The sequence below is a fragment of the Pomacea canaliculata genome, linkage group LG9 (assembly GCF_003073045.1).
Source record: "Pomacea canaliculata isolate SZHN2017 linkage group LG9, ASM307304v1, whole genome shotgun sequence".
Lineage (NCBI taxonomy): Eukaryota > Metazoa > Mollusca > Gastropoda > Architaenioglossa > Ampullariidae > Pomacea > Pomacea canaliculata.
Genome location: NC_037598.1, coordinates 15,443,653 through 15,462,519, shown reverse-complemented (window position 1 = coordinate 15,462,519; position 18,867 = coordinate 15,443,653). Strand labels below are relative to the sequence as shown.

General features: G+C 38.4%; 2 protein-coding genes across 3 annotated transcripts; one reads left to right on the top strand and one right to left on the bottom strand.

Annotated features, from left to right (window-relative positions):
- Positions 1-454: 454 nt before the first annotated feature.
- Positions 455-8,677, top strand: LOC112571496 (trypsin-1-like). The gene is made up of 6 exons (XM_025250505.1): positions 455-1,430; positions 2,625-2,805; positions 3,210-3,306; positions 3,539-3,743; positions 5,291-5,424; positions 6,544-8,677. Exons 1-6 carry the CDS (start codon positions 887-889, stop codon positions 6,706-6,708), a joined length of 1,326 nt encoding a protein of 441 aa, XP_025106290.1. The 5' UTR covers positions 455-886; the 3' UTR covers positions 6,709-8,677.
- LOC112571493 (coiled-coil domain-containing protein 77-like) lies at positions 7,199-18,729 on the bottom strand. Of its 2 annotated transcripts, none has more exons than XM_025250500.1 (11): positions 18,543-18,729; positions 16,699-16,847; positions 15,338-15,459; positions 13,896-14,033; positions 13,332-13,488; positions 12,863-12,972; positions 12,538-12,686; positions 12,064-12,292; positions 10,769-10,894; positions 10,166-10,318; positions 7,199-9,821 (listed from the first exon to the last, which is right to left on the bottom strand). In XM_025250500.1, the coding sequence occupies exons 1-11, from the start codon at positions 18,560-18,562 to the stop codon at positions 9,651-9,653; spliced, it is 1,524 nt and encodes a 507-aa protein (XP_025106285.1). In that variant the 5' UTR covers positions 18,563-18,729; the 3' UTR covers positions 7,199-9,650. The 2 variants fall into 2 exon arrangements, with proteins under 2 accessions (XP_025106285.1, XP_025106286.1); XM_025250501.1 differs by having other exon boundaries at positions 12,863-12,969; positions 18,543-18,728.
- Positions 18,730-18,867: the final 138 nt, after the last annotated feature.

Sequence of the window (18,867 nt, the reverse complement as noted above, 5' to 3'; positions counted from 1 at the left end):
TGTACATGAATATAATTATGTTGTGAAGGCCTCTACCGTTTGTTAATTGGTGAAGCTAGTCGGCGTGGATCTTAAGAACGGAAGAGGGGTCTTCACCTGCATTTGAGAAAAAATCTCACCCACTGAGCTGAACCTAGAGTCCATAGGAGCAAAAATTGTCCACCCCATTAAGCCTTTATTTAATGCAAGCATTTTAAACTTCATTTAGTTGTTAAAACACCACAATTATTGGAAATGTTCTCATGTAAAATGAAGCTCACACTTTTATTAATGAAGTATTCATCCAATCATTTCACACCAAAAGTGTAGAGAAACATTAGGAAAGGAATAATTTATGTAGGTGTGTCCGCTACGAAAAGTGCGATCGCAACCCTACTGTTTCCAGAACGAGATTTGCTTAGTCGAGCCACTTCGTGCCTCGCATGCCACGGATACCCGCTTGTGACAGCGGGTGCATGACTTCATCAGCAGCTAACACCAGGCGGACTCTTTCCGCCACTTCAAACAATTTCTCAAAGTCTTCGCCGAGGGCCCACAGAAGCGAGAACGTTTGCACTCCATCCTGGGTGGCAAACAAGACCTCGTTATCCCCGCCACTCTGTTTAGCGGGTGGCCGTTGTAGGGACCTACCTGCACCAACAGGCGGCGTGCTTCCCTGGGTACCCGCCGCACGCACTGTGCATGCGCGAAGAATGCATAATGTGCACGTTAAAGTAAGGTTCCCACCATCAGCCTCGCACACCCTTATTTAAGAAACACCAGCTGGAGATCACCCGTCGGTGGTAGCCTTGCAGACTTCACCAGACCGCTTTTTTACGCCCTTGTCTTATTGGGCCACGGCTGGATGTTCTTCATCTGCTATTTGTGTATCTTCTTACTCTGAAGCATGTCTTCATCGCACCGATCAGAGCATGTTCTTGCCTCCCTTTGCTTGTCGTCGCCGCAGTCATACAAAGTGAGAAGCCGTGTGAGACAATCTAAAGATCCGGAAGCAGGGGTCCAGTTGAGACACCTTCTTCCCGCCAAGAGAGTGCGGGGCGACTGGCTGGCGAGGATGCTCGTGGCCTGTCACGTGATCAGCATGTGCAGGGCATGCACACCGCAAAGCCCGTGCACGTCGTGCTCCGTGCTGGCCACCGTGGCTGACCACGCGGACTGCACGCGCTACTTCACCTGCAGCTTCGGGCGCATCTACGCGCCGCAGCGGTGCAGCAAGGGCATCTACTCACCTGTCTACGGCATGTGCGTGGAGGGGGATGCTGCCACGTGCCGGCGAGACGACCCGCCCTCTGTTATTTCGCAACCATCCCCACAGACTCTGGCACCGGACCACGGGAAAGGTCTTACAACCCGAAAGTCAGGTTTCGATTTTGGGAGCACCAAACAGCCCCTTGCAGCACTCTCCGCAAAAATCACGGGAATCAATTCAGGTACTGTATGATCATTTCGCACCTCTGAGTTTTTTTTCTAATTTTTCTTGGTTCTCCCTTTCCCTTTTGATGTGTGTGAGAGAGAGAGAGAGGCCAAAGACTATTTATATTACCTGCATGTTTTTGTAGATCATTAATTTGTAGTTTGAAAATTATGCAGTGGTTGTGCTTAAAGACTAGTTCGAATGATTCGAATTTTTTTAAATTAAAAAACAACCAGATATAGATAGATATTGGTAAAATACTGATGTAAATTATAGCACTTAACGCACAACCATTCATGAGATATCTAGTTGCAAAGTATTTGCACCTACAATCGACGTGTGGCGCAGAATCCCGCTAGAATGCCGGGAGAGTAATGGCAGATGAATGGTGCTATGCCGCTTGTTATGAATCGTTGTTTACTAGGCGCGATAAGGTTCCATTGGACCATTTCTGTGCTCTAGAATGTAACTAGTAACGGCTTTGGTGGGGGAGAGGGGACATGTCAAAGTAGTGAACCGTGCTAGATACCCGGACAGTCCATCAGGAGATTGACTAATCTCACCCGTTTAAAACGTCCACTGACTAGCTGGAGGCAAAGATACTAAATATTTATTTTTTAGTATCTTTGCTGAAGGCGAGTAGATAATATAGGGATCAGCGAGCAAATAGTAATGTCCACCCTGTCCAGCAATTTAGTAACTTGGCAACCACTTGTGTATACCTATTCGTACGTTTTTCTTACTTCACAAAGGTCAGATCATACATGGCTCTATTTTTTGGCAGTATACTACTGCTACTACAACTGCTTTCTCAGCAATGCACAAAATATAGTTATTTTCAAATAAAGTATACGGGTCGTCTTCATTCAGGGATAGCACACCAATGTTCCCTACCCTTGCCCTTTCGACGACTTTCTGTACCTGGTTTGTCAGACACGATTTGTTCAGCCATGATGTAGCGGTAACTCAGGCCGTTGACAACACCAGACTGACGTCAGTTCCTGTACTTGGAACAGGTGCTTTCAAAATTTGTAATGAACTCAACCCAATGATGTCAAAAAGGTTGTAGAACCCATAACTTTAAATACAAGTCAAGAAAATTTTTCCAGTGTGGAAATATCTGGTCCTGCAAACTTTATTCCTCCCTCCTCCCAAAACACTAGAACTAAGGAAGGGAGGAACTCTGTCACAAAGTGTTTGTCGGCATCAGGTCTGTGTGGTGTGCGAACCTCGCGCTACATCGTCGGCGGCTCAGGCACCGAGCCTGGAGACTGGCCCTGGCAGGTGTCCTTAAGGTTCTACGATCCCGGAAGTGCGAAGTCCTGGCACTTTTGCGGCGCAACCTTAGTGTCCAGCAGGTGGGCCATGACAGCGGCCCACTGCGTGCTTAGGTAAGTTGATGCAAGCCTTTCAACATGGCCCTTCTCACCTGGCTTTTGGAAAGGGTCAGGACCTCATTTCCCGAGAAGTTACAATAACAGACAGTACATCATTAGCATAATTATGATTGAAGCTTCCAGACTGGCTGCGTATTCAGCAGTGTCAGAAATCATAACTTACGTTGGTCCAGCTGTGCTTTTCTGAATATTTTTTTAAAATCACGATATATTTTTTGGTAGTAGACTACGTGTTCTATTAATTTACCCACAGTTTTAAGCTTAATTTAATTTTTTGTTCTGGTGATTCTTTAAGAACTATAATTACAAAAATTAAAAACATTCCTCGTCTTCGGAACATTTGTGCCAACAAAAAAATGTGGTTTTATACATCAATTTTGCTTTCCTGAATTTGACAGACATGCGCCTAGTAGTTTACAGATCGTTGCTGGCGCTTCAGACTTACACACCACCGTCCCAGGAGAGATCCACATGCAGGTCAAGACAATCAAAGTGGTAATAATAATTAATTCATCAGCCAGTTCTTATAAGTGAGTCGACATCCCGACTGACGAAATGCTCCAAATTCCTTTGATTCTTCTTAATTAACAAATCATTATTTTTATCATAATAAAATGTAAACTTATTCTTTTGTACGCATGCTATTACAATATGAACTACGAATACAATTAGCCTTCTAACGAAAGCTTAATTAGCTATAGTAACAATGTGCAATGTCATTAATTAGCATCCAGGCTACGTAGACTACGGGAACTTTCCCAACGACATTGCGTTGATAGAGTTAGCAGACGACATCGCCTTCGACGGTTCCAACTTGGCGCGACCTGCCTGTCTACCTCAACAAAACGAGAAGATGGTGGAGGAGACACCCGCCTCACCCCTCGAGAATGACTCCAAGGGATGCTGGGTCACCGGCTGGGGGTCAACACTGGGTAAGAAAAATGTGTCCTGTGCCTATAGTCCTTCTCTTCCCTATTATTATTATTGTTATTCTTGTTGTTGTTCATTTAAGTACAGTCTTTCGCAAATGTTTCGGTCAACGACAGACCGCGTAGATGTATCACTCATTCGTCCCTTGACCAGTTGTTGTCATTGGATAGGCAGGTGATGGAGCCCACCACTCACGCCTGTTTGGGGCAATGGTCAGCAGGTCCTGTACAGGACGACCTGTCCAGTCTTTGACATTCATAAGCCAGTTCTTCCTCTGACCACCCGCCGAGGTGCCTTGAAGGACAGTCTTGGACAGAATGTCGTGCTGGGTCACATGACCAAACCATACCATAGTCCCCACTATGACATCCCCTAACCATGGATGTGTAATACAAGTTCGTGACCTAACTACATATTTCTTACAACAAACCTCCGGCGAGGCGTGATAGTCTGTCTGTGAACACATCCAGCCGTGAAGAAGCGTTGACATTTAGTAAGAGCAACAAGATGTGACATCGTTAAGGTGACAACATCACTTACGGGGTTAAATGTGACAGTGCGATGTAAAGGTCGCAAGACTTGCTGGGTTGCCTCGACCGCCACACAACTGTTTGTGCAGTGAACGATGTACAGACGACACCTTAGACTCACCATGTGTGTGTGTGGGGAGGGACGTGGGGCGGTGGGGTGTGTATGTGGAGGGGGTGTGCTTGGGTTTGCTGTATTATTAGTTCATGCCTCACAAATCTTATTTGAAATTTTGTTCTCCCAAAATTACCAACACCGTTTGTTCATCGAGGTTTTATTCTCGCGGTTGATTAGTTAATGCGCATACATTCATATTAACAAAAGACTGGCTGATCATGAAGAGGTCACAGTTTCGCCCTAAATACACACAGCATAACCAGCAAATACCTGAACTTGGATCATTTTAGGTTAATTTTGATGTGTAAGTTCTTAAAGTATTATACCGCTAGAATCTCGATATTACGAATTCCGATCTCACGAATTTTTCAGTAGAACGAACGTCTTCCCAAGTCGTGGGAGATTCTCATAGGTCAACGTAAAAACAAAAACAAAAACAAAACAAAACAAAACAAAAAAAAAACCCAACAAAAAACTAGTCTGTTATAAAACTAAAATAATACAGAAAGCTCAATTTTTGAGAATCTCGATATAATGAATTATCCAACATAACGAACTTGTTCTCTGCTCCGAGTGACAGTAGTATCGAAATTATATTTGTATTTACAAATTAGTATGTTCTCAGAATCAGTAGCGTTCGGATTAAGAACTAGTTCTTCACACGTAAGTTAGTTGTTATATTTTATATATTCGATAAAAACGATATGAAGAATCTTATGTTCATAACCTACAGAACTTATTAATCAAACAAAAATATTTGTAACACCAGCATATCAAGGTTACTTCTTGTTTTGTTTTGTTTTGTTTTTTTTTTTGTTTTTTTGAAAAACCTGTTAGTCCAGCTTGCCTCACTGAGGAATGTGATGGTTTTGAGGGGTACATATGTTTCGATGTGTTCTCGCAGGCACAGGTGCTCAGTTTCGGTTGAAGAAAATCAAACAGAACATCGTGGACCCGAAAGACTGCCGCTCGCAGTGGGCCAGCTACATTCAGCCCTACCACGTCTGTGTCGGAGACGGCAGTAGCGGAGCCTGCAGGGTACCAGAACTTATTTTTTGTTTGTTTTACTGTCCTGTAGCCGTTGCCAAAATTCACGTGGGTCACAAGGCGAGAAGACCGTGCGCTCCTTGACCTTTGCACCTCATTGCCGCTCATAGTGGGAACTGATGGTGCACGTGAAACCTGAGAGATGGAAGGGCGCTTCTCTATTCACAAACAACGCGGGATGTAAATGGTCTGACCAGTCCCTCTACCGGTAGGATCGTCCTGACGACCTTCTTCCATCCTCACCAGGTTTCCTCGTTGCTTGTGGCCAAATAGTTTTCGCAAGGTTCAACAATTTTCTTGACTCTGCATGGTACTTCCTCTCAGTGAATGCGGTCCTTACCGAAGATTTTCCAATAGCAGTTCATCCTGAACCCTGTTAACCCCTTTTGCAAATCTTCTATCGCTGGCCAAGTCTCACTCGAAGGGGAAGACGGAGCACGGTGACCACCCTGTAGTTTTGTGAGCGACTAGTCAGACATACATCATCCCTAGTCTGTGGTTGCTGTTGTTTGCACTGTTCTGAAGAGCACGCCAGGCTCTGACCATCTGTGAAAACTGACCTCAAGAATCTGAGAATGGGGGCTGTATTTGGTTTGTTGCCTTTTACTTTAGGGGTGTCAGGTCCCAGGCATTGAGAAGTCTTATTTGCCATACACTGCAGAGAAAAACAATTCTGGCTTGGGGAAAGAAAAGTGAATCTGGCAACGGCATACGGACAGAAGGCACGACCCAGAGGAACTCGCAACTCAGGCTTCAATAACTCGCATCTCATTTTAAAATTTATGACATAACTTATATTCTGGTTTATAGTATGCAAATCTTATCTGTTTGTAGTACCGAGATCTGATCTTTTCTTGATCCCTTAATAAAAGTGTAACATAAAATTTTCACTACAATGATTGTAACGCAAACATAGCTGCAAGTTGTTTTTCTTCATCAGGATCAGCCCATTCTCATGGCATCTATAACTCGAATATGACAAGCATGTATCAAAGATTGTTTCATTTTAATGGCTGACACTATGAGAGCAGAACTCTGTAGCAAATTAACTCACATGTAGTTATGGACAGGTATTTCTTCATCAGTAAAATGATTTTTTTGTTTTTTAAGGGCGATTCAGGCGGACCCCTTGTTTGCAGCAAGAAAGGTCGTTTCTTCCTGGTAGGCGTGGTGTCATGGGGAGAGGACACCTGCCGACTGAAAGGTTATCCAAACATTGCAACGGGTGTCTCATCCTATCGTGACTGGATTGATTTTGTTGTGGCTTCTACATAGGTACAAGAGGGGAAAGAATTTTGTAAATAAATGTGCAGGAGCACTCCATATTCACTATTCTTGCTTTTGCTCATAAATATATGATCGAGAAATGAAATAATAGATCAAGGCAAAGCAAAAGCAAACATCAGAAGCTATTTTCATATACTTTTTCGGGTTTTTTTTTTTTTTGGTAGAATGGTAACATTGATGGAAGATTTATAAGAAGCTTGTGGCAAGCTGGTTCTGTTAAAGCAAGCTGGATTTGATGGTGACTGAGAAATGTGCACTACTCTGTACCTGCTCATTCTATTGATCTGATGCAGGAATTTTTAATGAGAAACAGTTTTGTTGTTTCTATAAGAGAGCAGTATTTCATGAATTATGACATAGTATTACCAGAGTTTATTCCCATCCATACCCTCCCCACACACCTCATTTCACTACTTCAGAGTCTTTGAGATGCTGAGCAACCTGCTGTGTAAGGGGGAACTTCCAATGAGGTCAAGAATCAAATCAAATCAAACTTTATTGTCTGTCGAGGAACACAAGAAAGAAATTTTCTTTTGGTCACAAACACATATAATATGATGGGCGGGCATACACACTCATACAGACATTTAACATACATGCGCACCTACACATTCTCACAAACAAATAGGTTTTGTCGCAGGTGCCAGTAGACCTACGAGTCCTCGTGTCTTTTATTTAGGATGGTGATGGCTGCTGGCACGAAGAAGTATTTTCTATATATAAGATGAAGTTTTTAGCAAACATGATAGTCTAAAGCATTAAAAAAGAATTGCCCATGATGATGAAAATCAAAAATTCTATGAAGGAAATTATACTTCATTTTATTTCAGACACTTATGATCAGGAACAGCAGCAGCTGTCACATTTAAATGATTGCAAACATCAGGCATCCAAGCAAAAGGAAAACTAAACCCTAATAATATATGCAACTAACAATGCTTTATGCTCGTTGGTTCTAACACTTATTGAACATGCCAAGTATTTCTTTACATGATTTTACAAGTAAACTGCCTCTGATCACAAACAGAATACAGTGTACATCACACTTTATAAATGCAATAGGCTCTACATCACATGCACTAATATCTATAAAGGTATACAATCGGCATATAATAAAGTACAGCTAATGATGCCAGCTATCACAGATTATTCGCTTTTTCAGTTTTCAATTTTACACTTTCAAGACATTCTGCCTATTTCTTACTCTAATAAAACACACATATATATATATAGCTGTGTAGTGTAGCAGACTTGGGAGGGGGAGTGGAGGAAGAGAAAGGAGAAAGAAATAAGCATCAAACACACACTATTTTCTAATTCCCTTCTGATCTCATTAAGCTTTGATAATACTTTAATTCGACCAACCAAAAACAATCCTTAGATCCTTAACCTTTTTTTTTTTTTTTTTGGTTTTTGTATGCATAGGGTTAAGGGAATGTCTAAATGCAGTTTTCTACATTTTAAACAGGTCGGCAAGGTTTATCACACCAAGTGCATGTCAAATTAGAGTTTATTTTCATTAGCACAACAGTAACTTATTTCACTTTATAGCTCATGAGTAGCAAAATTCTTATTATTATTGTGACTATCAGTGATTTACTAAACTAGTTTTTGATCAAATACAGTGTCTTCATGAAATAAATATAAAAAGTAAATCTACATCATCTAAGCCAATATGTAATTTCTAATTGTAGTTGCTACATATTTTGAAAGGTTTTCTCAGTTTTGAAAACATTAGTATTTTTAAAGTATAGTAAGCAGGGCGTTTGACAAAATTATGTGGGACTTCTCCACACCTCTTGTTTGCAAGCCAGTTTTATTTAGAATGTCACAAAGCATGACCAATCTGTCAACAAACTACAAGAAAATTTAACACAGACTAATTGACTTATGCTCAAGTGTCATGCATTAAATACATTAGCTATTCATATTAGACATGCATCTATTAAGACTTCTAGTTAGGTTACTACACAACTGTAGCATGCAGTGATTTTTTTTGTAACTGATAATTTGTTGTGCATCTTCGAATAAAAAAAAACACAACAAAACAATGTAGTAACTTTTGGTTTACATGAAGCACTGAGTACTCATAAAATCACAAAAAACCAACTAAATAAAAACGTCAAAATGTTTTGAAATAATTGAAACACAACATGAAATGTTTGTGTTGGTAGTGATATGTCCTGTTGTTTTATGATTTAATGCTTACAAAGTGTAATGATGAAGGCTCCAACGATGGAAAAAATTTGGTATGTGTGAAGTGGAGGAAAGCAGCTTTTTTCTTGAACAATCATGAATACAATACCAAGATGCTCACACCCAATGCTGCCATCATACAAAAAATATGTAATTAGGAAGTTGTGCATGATTCTTATTGATACAATAGCTCCTCTGACTGTGGAGACCTACTGATTTAACCTGGTTAGAGCACATCAAGTTTTTGGTGTGTAATGATTATGTAATAACTTAAAAGGTAAGTAATATGTGTATTTTGGTCTTAAGATCAAGCAAAAGATGATTTTGCATGAGAAGCTGTGTGGTGGTGGTGACCCTTTAATATACAATGTTCTCAAGCAGAATGGTTAGGATATTTTCTATTCCACGAAAATGATTTTTGAACCATGTGTGTCTGCTAATTTCTTTTGTCAGCAGTCTGCACTTTCTAAAGGCGCACTAAAAATATATAATAAGTAATCAAAGGAGGAATAGAAAATGTACATCAGAAGGTCTGAGATATAGCTTAACATCTTTGCCTTGGTCATTTTTATACAGCTTTAAAAAAAAAAAAATAAAAAAATTCACAAATTATGGAGAAGAGGACCAAAAACTAAAACATCAGTTTTATCCATTTTTTTCATCAACATGTTTATGCAGACAGATCATTCATACAACAAAATATTTTAACAACCTTTCCAATGAGAATCGTGAGGTTACAAATGTTTGAGATCACTTTCAAGCCCATATACTTTGGCTTTCAAAAGTTTTAATTCCCCCATAATTTTCTTGGAGCGACCAGCTGTACGGCGCACATTTCTCAAAATCTGCATATCAAGGTCATCTGGTTTTTTGATGTCCATGTCTTCAGCAAAACCCAAGGTCACCTAAAAAAAAGATTAAAAGAGTAATTTATTTTGATGTATTTCTGCATACTTATGCATCCATGAACATCTGTGTATAAGTTAAAGTATGTTTAAAAAATACACTTTATATTATCTGTAGGAAGTAAAGCATTCTTTGTAAACAATGTCATCAAATTATAAAGAGTGTGTTCTAAATAGAAATGTATGTTTATTTCTTCACCCAAACTATCTTAAAACATTGAAACAAGGAAAACAGTGAATTAAAGCAATTTTTGATCTGCAGAAATTGACGACATAAAGAATTCAAATCTGTTCAGATAGTATGAATATGAGCAGTCTTAGACCTTTTCCGTAGTAAACCTTACCTTGTATAACTGTCTTTCTACATCTTTAAGACGCTGTCGTAAGTTCTTGATATCTGTCTGAAAGCCCTCTACCTCTAGGGCACGCCGCCGCTCTAGGTCTTGGTATCGAGCATTCATTAACTGTAGACGCTTAGTCATCTTTTCACTTCGATCCTAGTGTGATGATGAGTAACAAATAGGGTGCACTTAAATTTTCACAAAAAAAATCTCACAGTAAAGGCCAAGTATGACTATTAGCGGAATCTGTGATTTGAAGTTCAATACCATAGTAGCTGGTACAAAGTTATAGGTTTAAATCTCCTTATATGCCAAAACTGTAAAAACAGTTTTTCAGATTTCTGAATCCATATTTGTCCTTTTTAACTTTCAATAGTTAATACCTGTATACTTCACCTGCTGATTTTTAGACTGATTGCCTTACATATACACTAATTTTCCAGAAGCACACTTAAGGAAAAATTTAGGCCCACAAAACCTAGCTGTGTTGCTTGAGCATTCACACTTCTTCTCATGCATTTATTTAAATCTGAAGAAAAATATACATTCAGTCGCAAAAATTCAGCCAAAAAATTGGGATGTGAATTATCATAAAATGTTACAAACCTGAAAAACCTCTCGTGTGACATCACCTTCCTCTCTAATGCGAGACAACTCATCCTCCAGCTGAATGACTTGTTCACGGTACATATCGCATAGTTTCTGAGACTGCTGCAGCTGATACTCAAGAGACTGCAGGCAAATTAAAAAAAAAAAAAAAATTATTTGTTTGCTTCAGGAACATCTAATGAATAATGCTAATATTTTCTGCTTTTCACATTAATTAGATCTGTTTTCATGCCTAAATCCTATTAAAAGGAAAATGATTGACATTTTAAAAATTCTAATTCAACAAACATTCTAATTCAGCTCTCCATAAACTTCTATTATCCTGTGAAATTGTAAAACAATAAAATAGCTGAATGCTAGTTTTTTTTAAAATACAGTGGAACCTCGGTTAACGAACTTAATCCGTTCTGGAAAGCTGTTCGTTATCCGAAATGTTCGTTATCCGAAACAACCTTTTCCATAAGAAATAAAGGAAATAAATTTAATTGGTTCCAGTCCCTGTTGACTTGCTAATATTTGAAAGTTACAGGCTATATGGGTATTTGTTTTAATGAGAACAGTTATAATACAATATAAATGGAGTTAAATAAACATAAAAACATTAACGAAAGCATTTAAACATCAGAAAACTTGCCGTTTTGACGGCGTGGTTGGAAGCAGGTGTGGGGAGGAAGGGGTGGAATTACTGCTTTGATTCCCCCTCCATGAGCACACGTGACATTATAAAATCGGGGGTGACTTCCCTTTTCTGTAGCTTTGAGGTTAAAGGAAAAAACTTGTCCAGTGTCTGTTCCTTCTGTCTTTTTTGTAAAACTCTTCGGTAATACGACATCACATATCCGACAGACGCATGCCACCTTCATACTTTGAAATCATTTCCTTTTTCAATTCATTTGTTGGCCGCTTCCTTGTCATTACCTCACTACTATTGCTTCTTTGGAGCCATTATTGAGGATTATCTTATTAAAATAAAGCACAACAATCACTAAATAAGAAGGATGCGCATAAATAAGGGACGACTGATCGTAACTGTGTCTCGAGCGCGAATGATGACATGCTGGTCGGTCACGTGTGGTTCACGTGGCTGTTCGTTATCCGAAATTTTGTTCGCTATCCGAGACAAACTTTTAACGAAATTTTTGTTCGTTAACCGAAATGTTCGCTATCCGAGGCGTTCGCTAACCGAGGTTCCACTGTATAGTTTTAAAGACAACCTTGATCATTAAAAAAAGAAAAGAAAAAAAAATCATTTCTATATATTGAGTACTCTCAATTTTCAAGAAGCTTGTTACTTTTAGCTCTTCTGCTGTTGCAGCTTTGACATCTTCCACAAAGGTGGAGATGTTTAGGCGTTTCTGGTGTGTACTAGTATTGGTAGTTAGCTGCTGTTTGCAGGCATCAAGCTGTCTCAGTAATTTATCCTTTTCTGCCATCCATTCTCTCTCATCAGCCCTGCCCTGGTATCGTTGCTCAAGGAAGTCTCGTGTTGAGTCATACAAAAGATCTTGAGTTTTGTGAAGCCTGAAAGTGTGCAAATAATTTGCTATATTTGTTATAATTACAGCTAAACACAGCTCTGTGGATGTGTTCACTACGTGTCCAAACCAAAATGTAAAATCTTGTGACAAATGTAAATTTGGTTTTTCTTTCTCTGATGGTCAATATATAAGAAGAACAAAAATTCTGAAAATACGAACATCAGTTTCTAAGCAATGCATCCAGTATTGGACCCCATCGTTGTTTTTGCCAGTATAAAAGAAACATACTTCTCTGTAAGAATGCGTATTTTCTCTTCATCCCGCTGCCGACGAGTTTCATATTCTTCCTCTTTTACACGACGGTCTTCTAGCACTGCATCCATCTGCTCCTTGGCCAGCTTTGCCTGCTCTCCAAGCTGGGCCTGCAGTGCTTCAACCTGATGGTTTGCCATCAGGTCAGAATAATGACAGAATAAAAGCAAATGAACAGCACAAGACCATCATTAGCATATTTTTCGCTTTAAATCACACACCTCTTAGCAACAAAGGATTGCTAAAAGATGTATCTAAACCTATGGCTCAAAACAGAACAAAAGAAAAAGAGATGCGTTACCTGCAGTGTGAGGACCTCATTATCATGTTGATATTTTTCTTCTGGTGGCAGGGAGAAGGAAGGTCTTCGGTCTACAGCAGGAACTGTCATCTTCTTTTTGCCATCTCCTGCTGAGGAAATTGTTTTTCAACAGAACACTGATTTTTAAATAGATTACAATATTAGTTTTTTAAAAAGGTATTTAACATTCTTTTTTGTTCATAAATCATTAGGAATTAGCAAGTAACACAATACTGCAGTATGTCCAGTTAAAGATGGAAAAATCTTCACAATTGATGTCTGGGTTAAGTCTATCTGAACAATATCTAAACTAGCAGCTTTGCAACTAGGTCATAACACTTCTATAAGAAATAAAATTACCCCATAAAAATAATGTAAAACTGGATTAAACGCCTTAAAATTTATCCAGACCTATAAAATTCTACATATCCAAAGATACCTTTCAAAAATATGGCAAACTTAAGCTTACGTTGAGTGAGGTTGTTGGCTCCTTTGGCGGCTTTAGGGTGTTGTTCTACTATCACCCTGGCTGGAGGTTCTTTAAAGAAGTAGGTTACTTCCCCTTCAGCAGATGGTCCTAGCCCAAGCAGTTTTTGGATCTTCTTTTTGTCTCCTAATTCACGAATCTGTTCATTCCAAAATAACTTTCTAATAAAAATGTGGCCAAAATAAGAATGACACTAAAAGAGTCTACATCCTAAGAATCTTAGGCAGTCATCATAATTTGTATGGTCAAGTCAGAAGTTTCTGTCCAATCTGTTTCCTGTTTCCTAGAATATGCCTTCACTTTATATATATTAGATGACTAAGTCAGTTAAGCAAGTGCTGTCAACATTGACTGGTGAACTAAGTTTTTAAACTCGTATGCTACTAAGTTGTTAAATTACAAAAGCATGTTTTATTTTTTTTTAATGAACATGACAACCGCTAAATTTTATTATTATGTATGACACTCTTACTATCAGCATTACCTGATCAAAAGCTTCATACTCATGTGCATTTCCATATCACTGAAATGGAACATTAAACACACCTTCAATCTGTCATTTTCTGCGTAAAGCCGAAGAACATGTTCCCGTTCTTGGAAAAGGTAGATTTGCATATCACTTAGAGCCTTCTGTAGTTCCACTATCTCCTCTTCTCGCTGGCGTAGTTCCCACTGCATTCTGTGCTGTACATGTCCATGATAAGGTCTTTCATTTTATATAAATAATGTTTGTTTAGGCAGAGTTTAAATTATTTAATAAAATAACTTTCAGACTTACATTTGTAAATTTGTAAAATGCATTGATAACAATAAAAAAAAAGAAGAAAAAAAAAGAAGAAAAGGAAAAAGAATAAACAGCAACACAATAATCAAATGTGTGTATGCGCTTGTGCAAGTGCATGTGTTTTCCATAGTTCAGTTACGCATGGAATGAAGACCAGCACTGAAAACAGCAAAGTTATGATCAATGGCAACAACAAAGCAGAGATCTATATGAACGGGGTACTGCTTGAAGAGGCAAGCAGCTTCAAATATTTGGGAGCTACCCTCTCCAAGGACAGCAGCTCCATTGTGGATATCCGCATCAGGATTACAGCAGCAACAGTGGCGATGATAGGATCTGGCATAATCATAACATAAGGTTCACTACCAAGTACAATCTGTACAAATCCCTGGATATTGCATGCTCAAATGGAAAGGAGAATCCAGGCATTCTAGAACAGGTGCCTATGGAGGCTTTGTACGCAACAAGATTGCCACACTCATAGAACACCAGGAACTTCTACTTTCAACAGTCAAGCGATGTAAGCTGGTCTTTTTTGACCAAGTGACTCAGCACGACACCTTGTTGAAGACTGTCCTTCATGGCACCTTGGAGAGTAGTCAACACAGGAGTAGCCAGAGGAATGTCAAAGACTGGACTGTGGTGGGCCCTGTCAACTGTTGCATCTATCCACGTGCTCTTCCCCCACCCCTAACCAACAAGTGCCAGGCAAGTCAAGGGATGACTGACTACACACAAAAATAAGTTACCTCCAAACTGATCTCAAATTCTTTGAAGAGTGTCTCCCACCAAAACAATTGTGGTTTATATATGAACTTTAAGATTGGAAAGTTTATCTGGGGTTTTTACCTCAGGTGATCTTGTTCTATAGGAAAAGAGGGAAAGCTGTTTGAAAAAAAGGGAGGACATTGGGGATGAAAGCCAAAGTGGCTACAAAGAACCAAGAAGTGCCAGCCCTATAAAGAGCTGCAACCATGAGTCTCAATGATGTGGTGTATCACAGTGCTACTGAATCCTATGGTCTTATGGGTTTATATGAAACTCAGAAAAATAAATTAAAAATATTATTCCTGCCCTGATCCTGTCTTTTTTTGCTTCATTCTTTTAACTTTCTGATTTATTTTAACTGAGAAGTAAAATTTCACCGACTATAATACATCTCTTTCCTGTGACTACAAAGGATAAATAATATACAATTATTAACCTGTTCCTCGTAGGTAACCTTGTATTCCTCAAGTTTGCTGACAAGTTCATCATGCTCATCATCATATTCTGCAATTTTCTTTCTGTAATACTCTAGGAGTTCTCGTGATGGCCGTAGACACCCTGATATTATTTAAAAAAAACAAAAAAACTTTTTAAGATTCTAAGATTTAAATTTTAAGATTCTAGGCATGCTTCATATACAAATCAGTCAAATTTCCTTTTGTTTTTTAATGATGGCTTCAACACATTGAGTCTGGTGCATTTTAATATCATTTCTTAAAATATCATAAAAAATAAGAAATAGGTTGGGTGAAACATAGTTGGATGTTTAATAATAATAATAGCAAAATTTGTATAGCACATACACTACTAAGGAGCATGTTTTTAGCACTCAATGAGACATGGACAACATACAAAGAATAGAAGAACAAACAAACAACACATGAACTATGAAAGAATAAACAACAGTACTGATGATGAATAAAAAACAAATATAGAAAATGTAAAGATGAACCAAGTAACAGGGACTGAGAGTAATGTGATTTTGTAAAAGACAAGCAGGGACGTAGCAAAAAGTGGAAAAGTGTGGGGTTAGTCAATCTGGTAAAGTACTTAAAGACCAACTGAACAATTTGCATTTTTTTCAGATATTGGTCAATATAGGCATGATAAAACTAACCTGTAAATTTCAGCCTCGAAACCCATCCGTTAATTATCTGCTATGATTCGCACCTGCAATCAACAAGCGCCGTAACAGTGTATTATATCATGCTAGTGAATCATTCACGAAATTGCCAGCAGTCAATGCCAATCAGAGAGAGAATGCGCAACAGGTTGGCTTATTCGTTCGCTAACAGCCTGCATTTCTCTTGGTTCTGAAAAACTGCTACTTTAGCACAAGCATTGCAGAATTTCAACGTTCGAATAGTCCTAACTGTTGCTCATTCTCACTCTGTTTGATGTTGACTACTGGCAACTTTGTGAATGGTGCACTAGCAAGATGCTTAGTTTAGCTTATTCCTTGTTACTCTTCGAGGAGCATAAGGCTGCAACACCTCACCAGCAGCCGGTTTTAGGCAGCCCCCCTCAATTGGGCCCATGTGGTTCCGACGTCCTTTGCCTCGCTCTCTACTATTCTTTACCTAGAATGATGTAGTACACTGTTACTGGTGCTTGTTAAAAAAACAATGGTGCAAATCGCATACTTTGCTAACGGATAATTAACGGATGGGTTTTGGAGGCTAACATTTACAGGTTAGGTTTATATCGCCTACATCTACCGATATCTGCAAAATAAACTAAACCATTCAGGTTAGTTTTTAAGTTCAGCAACTCTCACATGATGATGAACCTACACACCAAGTCTCTCGTTTATTCCTGGAAGGTCTGGGGTCTCTGTAGGCCTCAATGTGCCACCCTTGTTTTCTGTTTCCAGATAGCTACCATCTTGAAGAGAGTTGTTTTTATTTTTGCTTGGGGTTCTAGGGCTTTTTGGAGATTGTCTTCCCCTGCAACACATGTTGATTTCAAATGAATTTAGGTATTTTATAAATATAAAATATCCTTATAACAGTTTTGGTTAGACTTAAAATAAGGTTATGCAAAGACAAAATAACTATTTCAAGATCAAGATCACAGCAAGACATATCATTTGGTCAAAGGATTTTTCTGAAGTGCTTACATATCACTGATTGCATAAAACACCTATCACTAAATCTAATCAGATCTTTTTCATCCATTATCAGTTCTCAGGAAAAAGTATAGACTGCATTACACGAAAAACCTGTTTTATTTTTAGTCTTTATCGCTACAGCTTGTGTGAATGTATATGATCAATATTGCCAAGAACTATAAAGCCTAGACATAATTAATAATAATAAAGTGAACTTATGTGGCTCATTATCCCGCCCTATGACACTTTTAAAAAAAAACACACACAAAAGTACATGGACACATGCAACATAACACTGGAAACTGGTGTCAGCAGAATGCCATTCGTGATAAAAGTTATGCCAGAAGTTGCTGCCTGTCTGCACAATCCATACGAAAAGATGTAAATCCAGACTGTAAATGCTTTTTTCCATAATTCCAGTCATAGAATGGATCTAATAGGCTACTATTTGACTAATTTACAATTGACCACAATTAAAAACTTTAGGTGGACTTGTGGAATAAGTATGATGCAATAAAAGATCTTTAAAACTACCTGCATTAGATTGCACTTGAAGACTGGTGTGAAATTATACATCACAATGGTGTAATTTTATTGGTCAATGACTGATATTTCTTTTTAAGTTTTTATGTCAAAAATAAGTGGTAAATATGGGCTTTTTATGCAGATAGTTATGGGTCACATATAATTATGATTGCAAGGTTATGAAATGACTGACAATAAAGCATAAAATTTAAAATCTTTTTCACTACTGACGAACTGATCATCTAAGATTTGAAACATTGCGAATGTTTCAATGACTGCAGCTTTACTAGTTTTGTTTGCTTGTGTTTTACACTGTGTCAGCAACTAAGGCTGTATCATGGTCAGCAGCTTTATTGGTTGAGCTGAACATTTATATAAACGCTCCACCCATCCACCCCACAAAAAAGGGGATGGATGATCACTTACATAGCACATTTATATGGATTCAAAAAACTGCTTGATCTTAGCAAACGATCGGTAGATCATGATAATGTTTAGAACAGGTCTGGTTAATTTATTGCAACTAATTTAAAAGATGTTCTCAAAGCAGTCAAACTCGGCTACGGGCGTCAACATAAACATGCCACTGACTTGGAACAGCACCAATTTTACAATTAAAATGTTAGATATTCCCAGAGATGGATGGTTGTATGGTTTGTTTAAAGGAGATGTGCTTTCATCTCTTGGTGATTTTGCACTGGAGTGAAAGGCTGAATAATATTTTTATCAATGTATTTGAAAAACAATTCTTTTAAGTTCGAGAGTCAAGATATTGTGAATATTATAAGCACTAAAACCGAAGGAATTCAACTTTACGGCGGGTTTAAACTTGACAAGTTCAGACCCATGACAACCAGACGCTTTCACTATTTCCACGTACCCGTAAAAAAGACAATATCAACACTGATAAAAAACATTTCGATCGAAATTTAAGTAATATTATCAAATCTGTAATTCAATGCATCAGAGGACAGCTCATGACTGCTTTCTGTTTTAACATGCTCACCTTGTTGACGGAGACGCCATTTTGAAACTAGCGCTGCTAGTAACGCACCGAACTTTCAAATGACTTCTTTACAATTATAATACTAAAATAACGTAATGTATACGTTACTCTTTTTTATAAGCTATTTTATATATATATATTTTTGGTTAGATTAACTTGCTCCGATATATGTCCGTGCCCTGATTGAAGGACCTGAGATCACTCCGCAAAAGTTTACATAAGCACTGTTTTTAAAACTATAATATTTTTTATTTAATTCTCAAAATAAAGTATTAGTATTATATAAAAGTGTATTAAAAGGTATTATTTAAGAAAAACGTACCTT

What these genes read in the sequence shown, in the direction of transcription:
- LOC112571496 (XM_025250505.1), top strand. Translation starts at nt 887, where the DNA reads ATGTCTTCATCGCACCGATCAGAGCATGTTCTTGCCTCCCTTTGCTTG. An exon ending in AATCACGGGAATCAATTCAG is followed by an intron (nt 1,431 to 2,624) that starts GTACTGTATGAT and finishes TGTCGGCATCAG; the next exon opens with GTCTGTGTGGTGTGCGAACC. An exon ending in GCAGTAGCGGAGCCTGCAGG is followed by an intron (nt 5,425 to 6,543) that starts GTACCAGAACTT and finishes TTGTTTTTTAAG; the next exon opens with GGCGATTCAGGCGGACCCCT.
- LOC112571493 (XM_025250500.1), bottom strand. Translation starts at nt 18,562, where the DNA reads ATGGCGTCTCCGTCAACAAG. An exon ending in AGGAATAAACGAGAGACTTG is followed by an intron (nt 15,460 to 16,698) that starts GTGTGTAGGTTC and finishes AAATAATATCAG; the next exon opens with GGTGTCTACGGCCATCACGA. An exon ending in TAGAAAGACAGTTATACAAG is followed by an intron (nt 9,822 to 10,165) that starts GTAAGGTTTACT and finishes TCTTTTTTTTAG; the next exon opens with GTGACCTTGGGTTTTGCTGA.